Consider the following 15,320-nt stretch of genomic DNA (forward strand, 5'->3'; position numbering starts at 1 on the left):
ACCCTCCCATTAATACATAGATAGTGAAAACATCCATTAAATAAATATGTGAATATCATTCCATTATCATTCTTTCCATTACCATTGAAGGTCCAGGGTTCGAATCCTGAAAGTGAAATTTGAAAGAATTTTCTAACTTACTAACAATTAACCACTAACATTTGCCTATAAAAAAAACCATTACCATTCCCCTATTTATAGGGACTAAATTTGGCTAATTTACAGCAGTTGAGAATCACTCGCCACTAACCCACGTTCTCAATCCTTACAAGCACTCGTAGATCATGAGGTGCTGGTGTTTTATCTCTCCTAGTCAACTTGAAAGGTTGTTTTGAGTCGATTTTCATTGTATTGACTAGTTCAATAAATGAAACCTACCCTATTCTCACGAGATTGAACCTATTGATGTTTTTCACACGTGAAAGTGTTCTAGAAGCTTGCCAAATGCTTCCAGCTTCGTACCCAAGATTTTGTATTTTCCCTCAAACCTTGTCCCACATGCATGATCCCTTTTGTCTTTTAACCCTGTTGAAAGCTAGCTCTACACCTTCGACGGTTCCCTTAACAGCTAATGTGTGTTTTCAACTTCTCAGGAAGTCTCGCCTCACTCGTTCTCTTTCTGTGATTCGGTAGGTGCTAACAAGTTCATTGTCAAAACTATATATTGGATGCTATGGTGGTTCAATGGGTTGGTTCTTGGTAGGTTATGTTTTGTGTTTGGGCTGGGCCTATGGTGGTAGTGGTGGTGGAAATGCGAGGGTCAGAAGTCATTCTAGTGAAAGCAAAATGGAAATGCTTCACAACTGAACAACTCAATTGAAACTTCAAAAGCCTTTAAAATGCGAGGGAAATCCATATACCGCCTTGACTATTTAATCTTATAGGCTACAACACTTTTCTAAGTGGCACACACTAGACTCTGTCGTGGTAACATGGTAGACAAGCAATATCGGCAAGTAAACTCACAAAAATGTGATATCAGTGAGTTTGGTGAGCCTAGTTGACCTTTCACAAACTCCATAAAATATCACCCGCAAACTACAGTGCTAATCCCCATCACAGAAGATGCTCGCACTACACAGTAAACAGCGGGTCACGAAATATGTTTCATTCACATGGGCAATAATCTAACTCTCGACCTCATGATTAAAGGACGATGTGAGCAACCACCACACCACACCTCATGGTTTCTATTGGTTGCTCGGCGTCAATGCAAATTTTGATTGCCCGTTCACATACTAACATTGATATATAAAGTATTAAATTATACGAAGAACGTCTAATTTATATAAAACAGCACTGTGTTGCACTGCAAACTGCAAAGCACAGGTCCAACATCAAGAACTCCGGCATGGCTGACCGAGTAACCGAAACATAATAAAAGTGAATCATATACGTTAAACAAATGCCATGAATGAGATCAGGAATGGCTTAAAATAACCAATAGTTGATTCTTGTAGAAAACTAACATAACGAATAAAAGGAAACAAACTAGCTAGGGGTTTTCCCCTTTCATGATTGACACTGTTAATATAGACTTCTCATGATTGAGTATTGGTGACCCGACATTGAGGCACCGTTTTATGAAGCATAACTGTCCCTTTGAATGCCATCATCTGACAGTAGTTCTTCCTATAGTTGGTGAGCTGCAGCATAAGTTCAAAACGTAAAACAAAATGCTTAGTAAGTGGCAAAAAGCTAACCTACTCCTAGCTAGTGATAGTCAAGCTAAACATATACCTGGTCAGGTTCCATCTTGCTAAACCCAAATTTATGAATCCATATAGATTCTGCTTCTTCAGCAGCTGGTAGCACAAGGTTTTTCACACTCAAGAAAGACAACAGTCTCTCAATACACGAGAACAGTGTTTGGAAGTAGCCCTGTTAGGGGTAAACAAATATTATTAATATAAAATAATACCAAGACATAGGCACATGTGATCGTAACCTCACAAAAAAACAAGTATTATCTACCAATCCCACTATTCAAATGACAAATCATAATAACAGAAAAGGTTAAAAAGGAAAAAGGAAAAAGAAAAAAAAAACTCATAATAACAGTAAAATATCAAAATTTTACAGAACAAAAATCTTCAAGAGAAAAGATTATGATGCAAGCGAGACAGAGAGCAAGCAGAAATTTAGTTAAAGAATGCAACTAACGATGTGCAGACTTTGTAGCTTAACAGATATGTTGAACAGATCACTTCAACCTTGCCCCAGCATGCCCACTTTAGATTCCCACAAGACAGATAAAGGCATGAACAGTATTGAAAAGGAAATGAGGTTGGGGGGAGATGAGACACAAGTATAAATTACATAAAGTCAGTACAGTCTTGCACCTTCCCACGGTTTTTATTTCTTGTAGCAATTAAAGGGAGTTCTGCAATATCGCCACCGAAAATTCGAAGCATGGCCGCAGATGCCACAGATGAACTTCAATGTCAAAAAAAACAAAATGTGAACTATCTGAAAGAGAAATATGAAATAATATAAGACAGATGAAGAAAACCACTTCTTACTTGACCATCAATAATGCACAATACATTCCTCCAAAATCCTGAGTCCGCAAATTCCTTCTGAATGTGAATGATAAGTTAGCTGAGATAAAGGGAAAAAAGAAATTGAGGAGAAAAATGAGAAGCAAACTAATATTCTAATAGGAATATCTTACCCATTAACCATTGCAGGGATAAGGTCACGTCCAGTAGCAGGATCCACTATAGGATCAAAACATTCCTGAAACGTGTAAGGGAGTTTAATAGTTTTATCATATTATTTAAGTGGTGTAAAACTCAAAAAGGGTTTCCCAAACATAAATAGAGATGCACTATGATATATACATACATAATATAAACACGCGCACAGACACACTGGCGACATTATTACTCACGTGCAAAACATACACAAGAAATGCTCTGCACAATATGGACAGACATTTTATGTACATGTTGTATATATTGTGCAACAAGTGAAAAGAGTCATTACAACCGAGTTTATTCAAGTCATCAGAATCTTCGGCAGGAAGAAAAAGGTCATAAAATCTTAACGGGTGAACATGCATCTATGTTCAGCAAAACTTTTCAACATGCTACTAAATATGAATTTATGTGTATTTCTTCAATGGCCGTTAAACAACATGCTACAACCATACAAAGGCATAAAATAAATAAGAATCATTTCAAAAACCAAGAAAACAACCGTTACACCAATAATAAAAAAACTGTAAAGCAATGTTGGGGAACAACCGAGGACTGTCATCTTCAACGACCCAAGGGAAAGAAGATTTAATGATCATGATAGTGATGGAGCAATTCATAAGAACAGGCACTACTCACATGAAACATTGAAACAGCCTCCAAAAGCAATGGCTTAGTTTCAGGAGAAGCAACTCTACCATTAAGAAGTCTCCATCTTACATCAATCTCTCTGAGGGGTTCTAAACATCTTTCCTCTTGCTTTTTCTTTATGACATCCAAAAGAGATTCAGGGAGTCTCTCAGCCACCCTAATCAGGAGGTTCTCCAAAAGAGAATGTATTCTTGTGCAATCATTGCAACAAAGCCAATTTCCTTCCGGCAATTCCTGACATTGGTTCCATATATATGTTCAAATTCAATAGACAAAAGGGAACTCAGTGTTCCAAACTAATGTATATCCACATATAAAGACATAGCAACATAGTGAATACCTTTAAATATGCTATCTTATGATCCCTCAAACAGCCGACGTGATATTCCTTTTCACACTACAACAAACAAGGGAGGCCAGCGAGGGTGTTTAAGAGAACAGCATTAAGTTAGTTCTGTTCCGTAGAACCAAATAAATCCCTTAGAGATACTTGCACCATTCAAGAATGAAGCGCATCTTGTTGATCATACCCTTAAACAAGGCAACTAGACTCTATATGTTACTAGGGCCTTATTTGCATTGTCAAAAAAGAAAATGGACTAGAATGCATACCTGATCACATATGATTATTGTGCGTGGACCAAATCCTGATCTGCTGAAGTCAGAACCCCTAGATGCACAAAATTTTCTCTTTACAACATAAAGGAGGAAAATAGTGTATCGATTACATTGGTCTATGATTAAACATGAAAACTGAACTAAAAGAGCAGCAAGTCAGTAACATTTGCTGATTTTGAAGAAGTACAATGTTAGATGAGAGCCAAGCCCATACATTGGCTTCCAAGTACTTATCGATACAATGTAATTATCACCTGCATAATGCACATCCACCAATCTCAGAGTCGATACTTTTTACTATGCGAATGCATCTCTTGGAAATCTGATCAACAGGAACAACTCTTTCCGATCTTCCAGCTGCCACAGCATATCAGCATTGTATGTCACAAATCTTTTTCCAAGGAACATTTTCACAAATTGACAATACCACACACCACATGGAAAATTTTATACACATGCACATTCTATCACTTCCAAACACATGAACAATAAAGTTCACTTAGAAGATGATTATGTTGTAATTTATCTAACAAAGCATAACTGCTTCTTCCAATTAAGTAAAATCTTTAAATTTTTATGCATTGAGGACATAAGTTTCATCTTTTAATATATGAAATTGAAGATTTATACCTTAAGACAGTAATGTTCAAGTATTATAGAAGTTCATATACAAACTGCCAGAAGGATGGCCAAAGTACAAAAGTCTACTGGATAAAAAATCTAATCCACCAATTAATTATATTAGACAAAAATATAATAGACATAACTATTATTAAGGCATTTAACAAATGAGGTAAAAAAAGATGTTAAAGAAAGCAAAGAAGAGATAGACAAGCATTTTTCTCAAGTTCCTTGTTCAGTTTCCTTAATTTAAAATACACTGTATTTTATCCCACAAAATTCTGAGTGATACTCACTTGTGCATTTTATGGATAAGCTCACTTTTATAGGAGCACTTTCCTATGTTAGCATTGTAAGTGAAACAGTGATAGAGAGTGGTTGCCTCTCAAATATCTTTTGTTCAATGTAGATGCTATAGAACTTCTTGCCACAATAGCAGAGGATAAATAATTAGGGCGGAAAAAGGATGATTCCACACACATCAGACACTAGGAACTAGGACTGTTCATGGTTCTCTGAGAACCGAAGCTAACCAAGAACCGAACCGAAAACCGAACCGTTTAAGAACCGAACCTTTAAGAACCGAACCGAACTCGAACCTAAATTGAAAAACCGGTTCGGTAACCGAACCAAAATATCAACTACCGATTCAGGTTCGGTTCGGTTCGAACCATAGTATATCGGTTCGGTTCGGTTCGAACCATCTATAAATATGCATATTTTACCGAACTGGTTAACCAAAATTTGTAACCGGTTCGGTTCGGTTCGAACCATACTATATCGGTTCGGTTCGGTTCTCTCGAACCAAAATTTTGGTTCAGGTTCGGTTCGGTTCGGTTCGGTTCGGTTCAAGCAAAGAACCGAACCATGAACAGTCCTACTAGGAACTAGGTATTTAGTCCACCAAATCATTTATGATTTGAATCTGACCTTTTTGAAATGCCCTTGGGCCTCCATCACCATGCATCAGATTTCCATCATCCCAACAAACATTGCATGCATCATCATGATACTTCGCATTGTATTTGCGATCTTTAGAGAGAAGTGTTGCTAAGTCTTGAAGAGACACCCCATCCGACGTGTAGATGTATGTATAACTGCCAAAAACATTTCACTGCCATGAAAATCCGCAGGTAGCCAGGTACAAGCAACAAACAGTTCTAAAAAGCTTCTGAATATTCCTTCCACATAACCATAGCACCCCTCCACCAAACCAGGGCGTAGGGAAGAAAAAGAAAACTCACGGTTTTTGGCGAGAAGCCCACCCTGCATGGACCTCAAACTGTGAGGGGCTGACCTGCAGAAAATTTAAATATTAAAAGCATCAACTATACAACTTATGAATTCCTGAGGTGTGCCCACAAACATAGAAGAGAAAAGTAAGATGAATACCTCAGTGTTGCAGCAATGACAAAGAATCCCAGAGTGCCTTTTGATTCCCTCGAGAAATTTCTGCTAATCAGAATGTAACTGTCAACAGAGTAATAGACATACAATAACTTCTACATGAATCACACACAAGAAACACCTGTCCACGTGCATAATAAGCTACTTCAGCTCCATCCGGTAACCCATTTTCTTCAAAAATTAATTTATGCATTCTCTGATACCTTAAGAAGAATACATTGGGTGAACAAATAATCACTATCACTATAAAGAAAAGAAATAAAAAGACTACAGTGAGATACATATGCACACAAATGAAAAGGGAGAAGGAAACTTACTTTTTAGCAATCCTCCACTCGCTCTTATTTTGTGGAGGTAAGATCTCCGGATTCAAAGTACCTGGAGCAATCTTCAATTTAACTGACAGTTCTGATGACCTAGTAATAACAACTGATTAAATAAAGAGGGAACACTGACTAGGTTGTAAAACCACAAGTATACTATCCTAATTATATCAAGGATGCTAAATAAATGAAGCCAGTAACAAACTTTGTTTCCATGGTGCACAACCTTTTCTTTTGGAATAAAATAGGCACAGAAGCACCACTGGAAGAATTTGAGCTGCTAACCCGTTTCGATGACCTTATTAACAGGTTGATAGCATGTAAGTAAAACGAAAATATAAACAGCAACAAGAAAGCAGATGAAATATAAACATGAGAGAATTCTTTTATGAAATTCATCAAGCTTGAAACCATGTTATTACAGATTATTAGTTAGCCCAAAATTATTAAGCCAAAACTAACTTAACAAATTAGGTTCACATACAGATATATGAAAGAATTATAAATACCAACTTTGTTCTTTTCTTCCAGTTTCTTTTAGTTCGTGAAGAGATACATAGTTCAGAAGAACAGGATGGACTGGAGAACAGCATGGGTCGAGGGGACCTGAAATATTGTAACAATAAGATGAAGGAAAAGACAGTCAAAGAGGGGAAAAGGGCTCAAGCTTCATTGCACCTTACGCATTATTTCAACATTTTAAACACTTTACTTACACTTAAACTAGAACGATGACATATCTGGAATCCAGGATAAGTTTGGTTTTGTTCATGAGGTTATGTTCTTGCCTACTTTAAGATTAAGATATTATTGGTTACAGTTATAATTGAAGGCACATGTTATATTATCATCAATTTAACAGTCACTAATAAACATCTGAATATCAGTATATATAGCAACCATACAACTTGGTAGTCGAACCAGTGACTTAAATATGAGTATAGTTGCTGAGAAATCCCTATCTCTATCCATTATTTCAGAACAATGAAATTATAACATATATTTGAACAACCTAGAAATTGAACAAGGTTTTTCTAATAAAGGAAGAAATCACTATATCAGAATTTCCCAAGTAAATCAATGTCATTCATTAGATTAAAAACTAGTAAAAATAAGCAAACAAGCAGTTTTGTAAAACTAAATCCATTAAGTTTACGGAGTCTAAGAAACTGACTTTTTTTTTTAACAAGAGAGTTCACTTTTCTTTTTGTGTTTTTACGATATATTTTTATTTATCTCCCTGTAATGCTTACATTATCCATTTCGGTTTATAATCTACCTCTACATATTCAATTCAAGTTACCATTCTCGATCCTCACGAAACGCCCTTAGTCTCATTTATCATGAAATCACATTTCACTTTATGCTATGACATGTGTTTAGAGTGTCAATATTAAACCAAATCAAATTAATCAGTTTCTCTATAATTAACCAATCCAATCAAACAAAATTTTAATTTCCTAAATTTCTTTACTCAGTACTTAAATTTTTAAATTAAAACTAAATATAATAAGATAGTTAGCTATTAAATCCAGAGGGGAGAAGAAATGACTACCTGACTCTTTTACCAACTGCATGAATAGAATTGTCTTCAGATTTCCTTGACTCCACGCAAGAATGGCAAATAGGCCCTACTCTTTTCACAGTTGAAGAAGGGAAACATCCTATGGTAATAATAACAATGTTACTAATTAGCATCCAAAGCAATCAAGAAAGCGGAAGAAAAACACAAACAAAACAAAAAACAAAACAAAAAATGCTTCATAGTCTTCAGTTTAGTTTTTTAGTTGTGCTACAAAAACTATAATCAGCATGACAAACCCAACAACAACTACAAAAACTCTAGTAACAGTAAAGCAATCCACATCCTATGGTAATAATAGTTCTACAAATACAAAGAAAAATAAAATGAACGCTCCGTAATCTTCAGTGTACTTTTTTAGTTGTGCCACAAAAACTAAGATCAGCGTGACAAACTTAACAACAAAATTACAAAAGCAAAGCTCTTACCTCTGCAACTTCTGCAAGTAAAATACTTTTCTTCATGCGGCGAACCAACAAAATTTTGAATGGTCACCTCCAAAGCATGTGCTGGAGCTGCTCTGCATACTCCTAATAGTTCAAGCAGGCTCTTTCCATTTTCAAAGCAAATATACTGAGATGCTCTCTTATATGTGTTGCAAGCATGAATCTCGAATTGGGAAGGTGGAATAACCTATATTGGCAGAAGAATCAAGTAAAAACAAATGAAAAAACAGTCCCGAACAAAAGAAACCACTGGGTTGCGGGCACCCATGAATGACCGAAAGACAGAATGATTATGATAACTCACTCTGCGTCCATTGCACAGACAGCACGAGCACAATATACCCCCGTGGATAATTACACCCCGCAATCCTGATGTTGAATCCTAAAATCACAACACACCAATATTAAGCTCAGAGATTGGAGTAATTATTCACGAAAGCAACACTTTAAAATAATAATTTAAAATAAACATCGAGTCAAGCCTGTTTTTGTAAAAGAGCATTGCTATATATTACGAAAATATATTCAACGAAACTCACGATGAAGTAATTGCTTTCAGTATAATATCACTATTTCAAATCAATTAGAAGCCAAGCCTACTTTACAAGAGTCGGTGACCAACCATAATGGAGTTTTAGCATTATTCTTGAGTTTCGTTTCGTATTCATTAGTATTTTCCTTATAAAAAGGTTACTACTGATGATAAAGAGTTCAATTTCGAACACTTAATCTAAAATCTTTTACAATACCATTCCATTGTGCAGTATCATCGTATCACTCAATTACATGACTGCAACTCATTAAAAAGAGGTTGATATTATTTATTCTTAATTATATAATAAACGGCAAAATGACTTGCTGAAATATGATTAGATTAGATAATAATGTAAAGAACTTTTGTGAACGATAATATTCGCTACGCAAATAATAATGAATATACAAGGAAATAATGACAAAATAATCTATAAAAATATTTCAATTTTAAGGTATGTTTTGACTATTGTAAAATGATTAATATTGATAATTCTTCCTCATTTCGAAGGACCTTCATATGGTTACTTAATTTTTTTAAAATAGTTTCTTGCACATTATATGTTCTACAACTCTAATATCCGTTGTTTCTTCGTACCGAAAACTAGGTTGAGACTATTTCCCAAAACAATCAACCCAAATGAGGCTGGAGTAACACACTTAATCACTTATCCTACTAATGTCATGTTAACTTCATTCCTCAAAGTTAACCACCTAAGCTTCTCCTCAGAATATAATTGATTTTTACTTCAGAATCAATTGCGAAAGGATCTACGAACAGGCAATGAATAATCTCAACAGTGATCAAGCAACATAGTCAAGTACTTCAGTGAAATAAAATTAAGACATGAACAAGGACGAACCTTCTTGCATCCCACGTAAACAACCGGAACTCCATCGAGCAAGCCAGTATCGAAAAGCTCCTTGACAGTCGACACCTTCAATTCCATCTCCCTCTTCGCAATCACACCGCCACCATCACCACCATCAGCAGCAGCAGCAGCAGCTTCTGCCTCAACCTCCGCCTCAGCCTCCGCCTTCTTAAACGTAGATCGCCGATGCCGCTTGAGCCTTCCGCAAACCAGATCATTGAGCACCGCCTCACCGGAACCACCACCTTCCTCCGCTTTCACCGCTGCATTACCACCTGCTTCCTCATTCTCAGAACGAACAGTCCTCTTACCTCGCCGAGTGTAAACGACGTAACCGTTCACCACCTCGCCGCGCCGCGCCTTGCGGCTGTCGATTGCGGAATCGTACAGCGGCGGCGGCGCCGCTTCGGGTTCTGGTATGGCGGCGGCGGTGTCCATGGGTTGCGGCGGAATCAGGGAGTGGTTGGGAGGTGAATTGAGGAAGGGAACATGGGAATTTGGAGAGGGTTTTGGTGAGTGAGGGTTTGAGAGATTTGGAGATTTCGATTGAAGAATGAATGAATGGGAGAAACGAGAGGGGTCCACGAGTTTGACTCAGTGAGTCACTGGTAACTGACTAGCTCAGTAAACGAGGAGAGGATGGGGTTGATTGAACTCATCGAATGGGAGGATGACGTGCTTACATTTCGGAGAATGTAGTAATAATAACAATAACAATCAATATTTTTTTCACTACTGTAAATATAATAATAATAATTATTATAATTACATTTATTTATTTACTACTATTGATTTTAAAAATGTATGTGCTTTTATAGTTTTCCAAATGTCACCAATTTTCTTTTATAAATTTGTATTAAAATTTAATAGAGTTAAATAAGTTTTTACTTCTTCATCCATCTCCAAATTTGACTAAGACGTAGATCTTTATTTACAAATTTGATTTTGGTTCAATTCCTAATATTTATTTTTATAGTTTTTTTCCGTTTCTTATAAATAAACTTAAATCACTTATTCGCACAATGATGTCTCATTGACGGTTCCTATAAAAAGTTGAGATGTAATTTAAAATAAACACATCATTTTAGTAATTTAACCTTGTTAACCATACTTCTATTAGTTGAAACACCATAAGTGAATCACATGGTGGCTATCATTGACACCGAGCGATTGACGTCAACACTTTCTGATGACTTAGTAGCTTCCATTGTTGACCTGATTATTTTGGTTATTTAATGAGTGTGTCTTCTTTTCCCTTGTGAACCGTTGACGCTTCACTCCTATTTGTCGCATTAGATCAATAGCTACCTCCAAATCATTTAAGGTGAATCACACTCGTGCTTGTCGCTCCCCCTTGAGGTATTTTCTGAATAAAAAACCCTTATTTGTCTATCTCATGATTTTTGCTCCTTCCAGGTGTGAGGATGATCTAGTCATGGTCACTCTATCTCGCATCACCATAAGCTTCACCTTTGAACTGCCTCGTTAAGGCTGTACTACCCCCTCTTCTCTTTCCCGCTACGATTTCATATCCACAAGCAAAAAGCGTCATCATCTTTGTCACAACATCAACTCACCCTAGCACCGAGACTGGTTGCTTTTCCATTGCGTCAAAGTTTCTCCCGCATACGTCGCACCATGCCAGAGACGTTGCTGCCATGGTTTAGGAGTGGGTGGTCTGAATAGTTTCAATCATGGAAAGAGAGAGGACCATGTGTTACTGGTACATAACAACTTAACAATGTTAGTAATGAGGTTAAATTACTAAAATGATGATACGTTTCTTTTAAATAACATGTCAGTTTCTTACTGGAGGGACAAACAATGGAGCATCATTGTGAGACAAGTGATTTTAGTTCTTTAATATAACTTGGTTTCACGTTCCTGTTTTATAATATCTTAGTTTTCATTAGTGATGTGGCTAATAGATGACCAAATCATAGTTTCTCCGTAGATAGAGGAGCATTAGTTTTAACACCCCTCTTATTAATCTCACACCCTCTTTTATTTTCTAAATTTCCTCAATACCCTCTCTTATAAAGAGATAATTAAGGCTTTTGTACCCAAATGGTATAGTTTAGTTTGGAAATTACAGCTTTCGGGTACTTTTTTTTAATTTACCAAACTAGTATAAATCGTCACTGTCAGTGGCGATTCTATTTTTTTTTTTACTTTTTTAAAGAATCGCCAATGCTATTGGCGTTTTTGTTTTTTTTTTCGTTTATTAAATAAATCGCCAACATGGTTGGCGTTTTCTTTTCTTTTCTTTTTTTAATTTTTTTTTTTCCTAAAATCGCCAACATAGTTGGCGTTTTCTTTTTCTTTTTTTTTCCTTAAAATCGCCAACACAGTTGGCTTTTTCTACTTTTTTTTAATTTTTTTTTTAAATAGTAATTAGAATGATATTTAATCAATTGATACTCACACACAATTTTATGTCATTACTCACTTTTGCAACATTTTGATCATAAATATTTGAACTGATATTTAAAAATAAACATATGCATTACATAAGTGAAGGAAATGAAGGAAATGAAAATCAAGTGTTGGAAGAACCTCGAAGGCAACGACCCCAACGTGTGCGAAAAAAAATCCATTGCTGCTCGACTCCACAATAAAAATTAATTTTCTCTTGAACTAAATTATGTAATGCATATGTTTATTTTTAAATATCAGTTCAAATATTTATGATCAAAGTGTTGCAAAAGTAAGTAATGACACAAAATTGTGTGTGAGTATCAATTGATTAAATATCATTCTAATTACTATTTAAAAAAAAATTTAAAAAAAAGTAGAAAAAGCCAACTGTGTTGGCGATTTTAAGAAAAAAATAAAAAATAAGAAAACGCCAACTGTGTTGGCGATTTTAAGGAAAAAAAAATTTTTAAAAAAAGAAAAGAAAACGCCAACATGGTTGGCGATTTATTTAAAAAACGAAAAAACAAAAACAAAAACGCCAACAACATTAGCGATTCTTTAAAAAAGTAAAAAAAAAAATAGAATCGCCACTGACAGTGGCGATTTATACTAGTTTGGTAAATAAATAAAAAATGTACCCCAAAGCTGTAATTTCCAAAATAAACTATACTATTTGGGTACAAAAGCCGATAAATAAAGTGTGAAATAGTATTTTCACACTCACTAATTGTGAACATTTTCATACTCAATGAGTGTGAAAGTAAGTATTTCACACTCACTAAGTGTGAAACGCTTAAAACGAAAGGAAGAAAATGAAGAGAGAATGAACATACTCGATTCACACAGTTGTGTTTCACACTCAAGGGTGTGAAACACAATTCAGTTTCTCACTCAAGATCAGGAGTGTGAATGGACCAACTGTTGAGAATTTTATTTTCAATTTTAAATTTTTTGTTTCTTTAGAATTAGATTTCACACTCAAGTGTGTGAAACATTTTCAAATTTCACACTCAAGAGTGTGAGTTATTGAACTGCTAATAATCTTATTTTTAAAAATATTTTTTTTGGTTTTTTTTTATATTTTCATTTCACTCACACTCAAGAGTGTGAAGGAATCAACTGTTAAGAATTTTATTTTTAATTTTAAATATTTTGTTTTTTATAATTAAATTTCACACTCAAGTGTGTGAAACATTTTCAAATTTCACACTCAATAGTGTGAGTTATTGAACGGTTAATAATTTTATTTTTAAAAATAATTTTTGGTTTTTTTTTTATATTTTCATTTCACACTCAAGCATGTGAAATATTTTCAAATTTCACCCTCAAGAGTGTGAAGGAACCAACTGTTAAGAATTTTATTTTTAATTTTAAATATTTCATTTCTAATAATTAAATTTCACATTCAAGAGTGCGAAAAAATGCAAGCTCACATCTTAATGTCAAACTTTCCCTTGTATGGTTTGAATTTACCACCCTGCTCACACGCTAATGTCAAACTTTCCTTCCCGTTCAAGGTTCCATAATCAGACCTTATCATAACAACAACAAAGTCATTGTCCTTCCCCACCAACCAAGCCCAATCAAAGACTTTCATGCCGATTTTGGAACTTTTACAAACAATTATTATTTAATAAAGTCAATCAATTGTATATATCATATTAAGCACATGAGATATGTGAATCTTATCAGTGGTGAAGGCTTCTGTACAATCTACCATAACAACAGGAGATAATGCATTCATGTGATTTATTGCATTCATTAAATCTTCATCCTCATTCAATATGTGACCCCATTCTTTCATAGCATCCACTTCATTATATACTTCTTTCACATGATCCACCTTGATATGATCCCCTTCAGCCACATTATCGACTTCCTCAATGAGTACAGGAGACATGATTAGCTATCATGAAATGGAAAAGAGTAAGAATCAAAAAGGAAAATTCGCAAACAAGTAAATTTCACACTTTTGAGTGTGAATGGAACAACTATTTCCCACTCCAAAGTATGAACTACAAACCAAATTCACACTCTAAAGTGTGAAATACAAACAACAGTGATAAAATGAAATTTTCACAATTACTAACTGTGAAACATTTTTACTAACTGTGAAATATTTTCACACTCACTGAGTGCGAAACACTTAAAACGAAAGGAAGAAAGTGAAGAGAGAATGAACATACCTCGGTTCACACTTATAAAGTATGAAATGTTTTCACATGTATTAAGTGTGAAAAGTGGCAACGAAGAAAATTATGAAATGAGAGTAAAAGTGAAGGGTGGTGTGACAAACAAAGATGATGGTAGTGATAAGGTAGGAAAAGGGATATGTTTGGAATGAAATTAAATTTTAAGGGTATTTTAGACATTTTGGTGCATAAAAAAGGGTGAGAGATTAATTGAGGGGGTGTTAAAACTAATGTCCGTAGATAGAGTAATCTTATATGGCTTATTTGCTTCTAAGATCCAAGGAACAATGCTTAAGCATAAGGATGCGCGATTTTTGTGCTGCTTTTCATCTATAATAAGATGTCATACACTGTTTTTCCCTATGTCCCCTACTTTATAGAACCGCCCGTATGAGAACAAGATCCATGCAATGATTCTCTCTATTGTAAATATTTTGTGAAATAAATTTCAAATAAATAGTTGAATATATTTGAGTATTTAAGAGGCAAATGAAGAACTAGAGCTGTCAAAACTAGTCAATCCAACCCAACAAGGTTGGTTCACCATGGGTTGTCAAGAAAGTGGATGAGTCAGCTCACTCATTTTTATGTGAGCAATGAAATGATCAACTCGCCTCAACCCAATGTGTGTTAGGGTGTTGGCTCGTAGGTTTTTATGAAAAACTAAAAAATGAAAAAAAATTAGGATGACCCATATTTATGCAACATTTGGGAATCCACTTAAAGTCAAGCTTTTCAGCATTACCATCAACAACAATGTTTCTTGTTCAAGAATAATGTCTTATGTGTTTCCCTATGTTCCTTAAGGAATGCAATCATATATGACTCACAACTTATTAATGCAAAAAAGTTGCAAATCAATAACTCACTTAATAATAAATTCGCAAATTCATAATTCATAATCCATAATCCATTACTTAACAATGCAAAAATGCCTAAAGTAGTGTTTAATATTAGTAC

General features: G+C 35.0%; 1 protein-coding gene across 3 annotated transcripts; it reads right to left on the reverse strand.

Annotated features, from left to right (window-relative positions):
• Positions 1-1,264: 1,264 nt before the first annotated feature.
• LOC130717776 (increased DNA methylation 1-like) lies at positions 1,265-10,412 on the reverse strand. Of its 3 annotated transcripts, none has more exons than XR_009012390.1 (20): positions 9,742-10,412; positions 8,652-8,729; positions 8,330-8,534; positions 7,875-7,983; positions 6,833-6,925; positions 6,546-6,617; positions 6,314-6,412; positions 6,118-6,199; positions 5,982-6,041; positions 5,834-5,886; positions 5,520-5,686; positions 4,223-4,325; positions 3,963-4,020; positions 3,691-3,747; positions 3,339-3,584; positions 2,675-2,739; positions 2,523-2,579; positions 2,320-2,436; positions 1,741-1,881; positions 1,265-1,646 (listed from the first exon to the last, which is right to left on the reverse strand). XR_009012390.1 is itself a non-coding variant. In XM_057568137.1 (20 exons), exons 1-20 carry the CDS (start codon positions 10,186-10,188, stop codon positions 1,542-1,544), a joined length of 2,391 nt encoding a protein of 796 aa, XP_057424120.1. In that variant the 5' UTR covers positions 10,189-10,411; the 3' UTR covers positions 1,265-1,541. The 3 variants fall into 3 exon arrangements, 2 of the variants coding, with proteins under 2 accessions (XP_057424120.1, XP_057424121.1); XM_057568137.1 differs by having other exon boundaries at positions 2,343-2,436; positions 9,742-10,411; XM_057568138.1 differs by lacking the exon at positions 6,546-6,617 and having other exon boundaries at positions 2,343-2,436; positions 9,742-10,411.
• Positions 10,413-15,320: the final 4,908 nt, after the last annotated feature.

The sequence above is a fragment of the Lotus japonicus genome, chromosome 5, assembly GCF_012489685.1.
Source record: "Lotus japonicus ecotype B-129 chromosome 5, LjGifu_v1.2".
In the NCBI taxonomy this organism is placed as follows: domain Eukaryota; kingdom Viridiplantae; phylum Streptophyta; class Magnoliopsida; order Fabales; family Fabaceae; genus Lotus; species Lotus japonicus.

Excerpts from the sequence above, each read along its gene's own strand:
- LOC130717776 (XM_057568137.1), bottom strand. The coding sequence starts at position 10,188 with ATGGACACCGCCGCCGCCATACCAGAACCCGAAGCGGCGCCGCCGCCG. Across the intron at positions 4,326-5,519 it reads CCCAAGGGCATTTCAAAAAG|CTGGAAGATCGGAAAGAGTT; the intron begins GTCAGATTCAAA and ends ATGCTGTGGCAG. Across the intron at positions 1,882-2,342 it reads GAAATAAAAACCGTGGGAAG|GGCTACTTCCAAACACTGTT; the intron begins GTGCAAGACTGT and ends TACCCCTAACAG.